The sequence below is a fragment of the Clupea harengus genome, chromosome 24 (genome assembly GCF_900700415.2).
Source record: "Clupea harengus chromosome 24, Ch_v2.0.2, whole genome shotgun sequence".
Taxonomy (NCBI): domain Eukaryota; kingdom Metazoa; phylum Chordata; class Actinopteri; order Clupeiformes; family Clupeidae; genus Clupea; species Clupea harengus.
The window spans coordinates 18,851,087-18,853,586 of record NC_045175.1 but is presented as its reverse complement, the minus strand read 5'-3'; the positions used below and the strand labels follow the sequence as shown (position 1 = coordinate 18,853,586).

Here is a 2,500-nt window from a genome sequence, read left to right as displayed (position 1 = left end):
TGTAGTTTTGGTGATTGGTTTGGCTGGTCGGGCTACTCCAGGTAGAACCTTCTTTTTTGTTAGTATATTTACCTGTTTTTTGTTTTGATTGTTTGGGTGACTCGGTTTTTGGTAGTGACAGGACACATGGATTTTTTCACCGCTTGCAAGGACGTTTTTCAGTTTACCAATCAGTTCACTGTCGCAACCTGAGGGTACAGACTCCCATCAAGTCAACTCGAAACATTGACATTCGCGTGAACATTAACAAGGACACATTCTTTCAAAGGCCGCCGAAATTTTTTCCACATCTTCCATCCTTGACCCGACCTCTGAGACTCCAGTTCTTTGATCAATCGACAACCTTGACCCTTGACCTTTGACCCTTGGTCGCACCAACCGGGCTGAGAAATCAAGACATGGCAGACGGTGGCATCATGATGCAGGACTACCCGCAGGTGTTTGTGGTGGACCGCCAGGCGCCCTGCGCCCCCGTGCCCACTCTGGTGTACCCGAAGCGGGCAGGCTGGCATCAGAGGCTCCTGTTCGCGCTGGTTGTCCTGGCCCTGCTGGGGGTCTTCATTGAGGCCTGCTGTATCTACAACCTCCACAAGGTGAGTGTGTGTGTGTGTGTGTGTGTATGTGTGTTTGTGTGAGAGTGTGTGTGTGGGTGTGTGTGTGTGTTTGTGTGGGTGTGTAAAAGTGTGTGTATGGGTGTGTGAGAGTGTGTGTGTTTTATTAGGGGGATGTCCTATCATCAGTTTACTTATGGTGCCTATAAAATGTCTATCACTGACTGCTGTCGATTCAAACCTTGACTTATGACCCTTGGGAAGTAGATTTACGGAGAGCGCTGCTGTGTGTGTGTGTGTGTGTGTGTGTGTGTGTCTTTCTGTTTGTGTATGTGTGTGTTGTGTATCTGTGTTTATGTGGGTGTATGAGACTGTGTGTGCATGTGTCTCGTGTGTCTTTCTGTTTGTGTATGTGTGTTTGTGTGGGTGTGTGAGAGTGTGTGTGTCTGTGTGAATGTGTCTCTGTGTGCCTTTCTGTTTTTGTATGTGTGTTTGTGTGTGTGTGTGTGTGTGTGTGTGTGTTTATGGGGGTTGTCCCTGCATGAGTCGAAAGTTCAGAAATGATCTAGCATGCTGCCTTTCTAAGCGGAGCATGCCTTTGCCATGTGTGTGTGTGTGTTTATTTGTGTGTGTGTGTGTGTGTGTGTGTGTGTGTGTTTATTTGTGTGTGTGTTTGTGTGAGAGTGTGTGTGTGGGTGTGTGTGTGTGTTTGTGTGGGTGTGTAAAAGTGTGTGTATGGGTGTGTGAGAGTGTGTGTGTTTTATTAGGGGGATGTCCTATCATCAGTTTACTTATGGTGCCTATAAAATGTCTATCACTGACTGCTGTCGATTCAAAGCTTGACTTATGACCCTTGGGAAGTAGATTTACGGAGAGCGCTGCTGTGTGTGTGTGTGTGTGTGAGTGTGTGTCTTTCTGTTTGTGTATGTGTGTGTTGTGTATCTGTGTTTATGTGGGTGTATGAGACTGTGTGTGCATGTGTCTCGTGTGTCTTTCTGTTTGTGTATGTGTGTTTGTGTGGGTGTGTGAGAGTGTGTGTGTCTGTGTGAATGTGTCTCTGTGTGCCTTTCTGTTTTTGTATGTGTGTTTGTGTGTGTGTGTGTGTGTGTGTGTGTGTTTATGGGGGTTGTCCCTGCATGAGTCGAAAGTTCAGAAATGATCTAGCATGCTGCCTTTCTAAGCGGAGCATGCCTTTGCCATGTGTGTGTGTGTGTGTGTGTGTGTGTGTGTGTGTGTGTGTGTGTGTAGGTGAGTAATTGTGTGTTGCTCCTTCTGCTTTGAAATTAAATTTCTAGCTTGCGGTGGAAGTTTCCGGCAATCGGAAAAACCTTTGACCTCTCAAGAATGACTCCACAAAAACAAAATATACCGATGACTAAGAAATGGCCATCAATGGTGTGTGTGTCTGTGTGTGTGAGTGTGTTTGTGTGTGTGAGTGTGTGTCACAAAGTGTCTGCTTGTGTGTGTGTGTGTGTGTGTGTTTGCGAAAGAAAGATAAAGTATGTCCCTGTGAATGTGTGTATGTGAAAGTATGAATGCAAGTTTTTATGATTCATTATATAGGTTTTTTACTAATTGCACATGCATGCACACAAACACACACACGCACACACATACACACACACACACACACACACACACACACACACACACACACACACACACACACACACATACACACACAAATGCACAGAATGTGCATAGCACACAAGCAGGCAGACTGCAGCCTAGGATTGGTGACCACAGGCCTTAGAGGCAGCCGGCAGCCTGAGCTATGAGGTCTAGATTATGCCTGACAGGATTACCGCCGCAGAAATGGAGTATTCTGTATTTGTAGAATTTATAGAATTTATAGAATTTAGAATATAGAATATAGAATATAGAATATAGAATAGATAATTTCTCCAGCTTCTGGTGTTGTATTCAGACCTTCAGATGTTCACACACAC

The 2,500-nt window shown here is 45.1% G+C and overlaps 1 protein-coding gene across 1 annotated transcript in view; it reads left to right on the top strand.

Annotated features, from left to right (window-relative positions):
- The window catches only part of LOC116219122 (tumor necrosis factor ligand superfamily member 14), a 14,565-nt gene that overhangs the window by 592 nt on the left and 11,473 nt on the right, over nt 1–2,500 (top strand). The window contains exon 1 of the mRNA XM_031562086.2: nt 1–593. This exon is cut by the window's left edge and continues 592 nt beyond it. Within this exon, the coding sequence (XP_031417946.1) occupies nt 399–593 (195 nt within the window). The 5' untranslated portion in view covers nt 1–398. The remainder of the gene's footprint in view (nt 594–2,500) is intronic.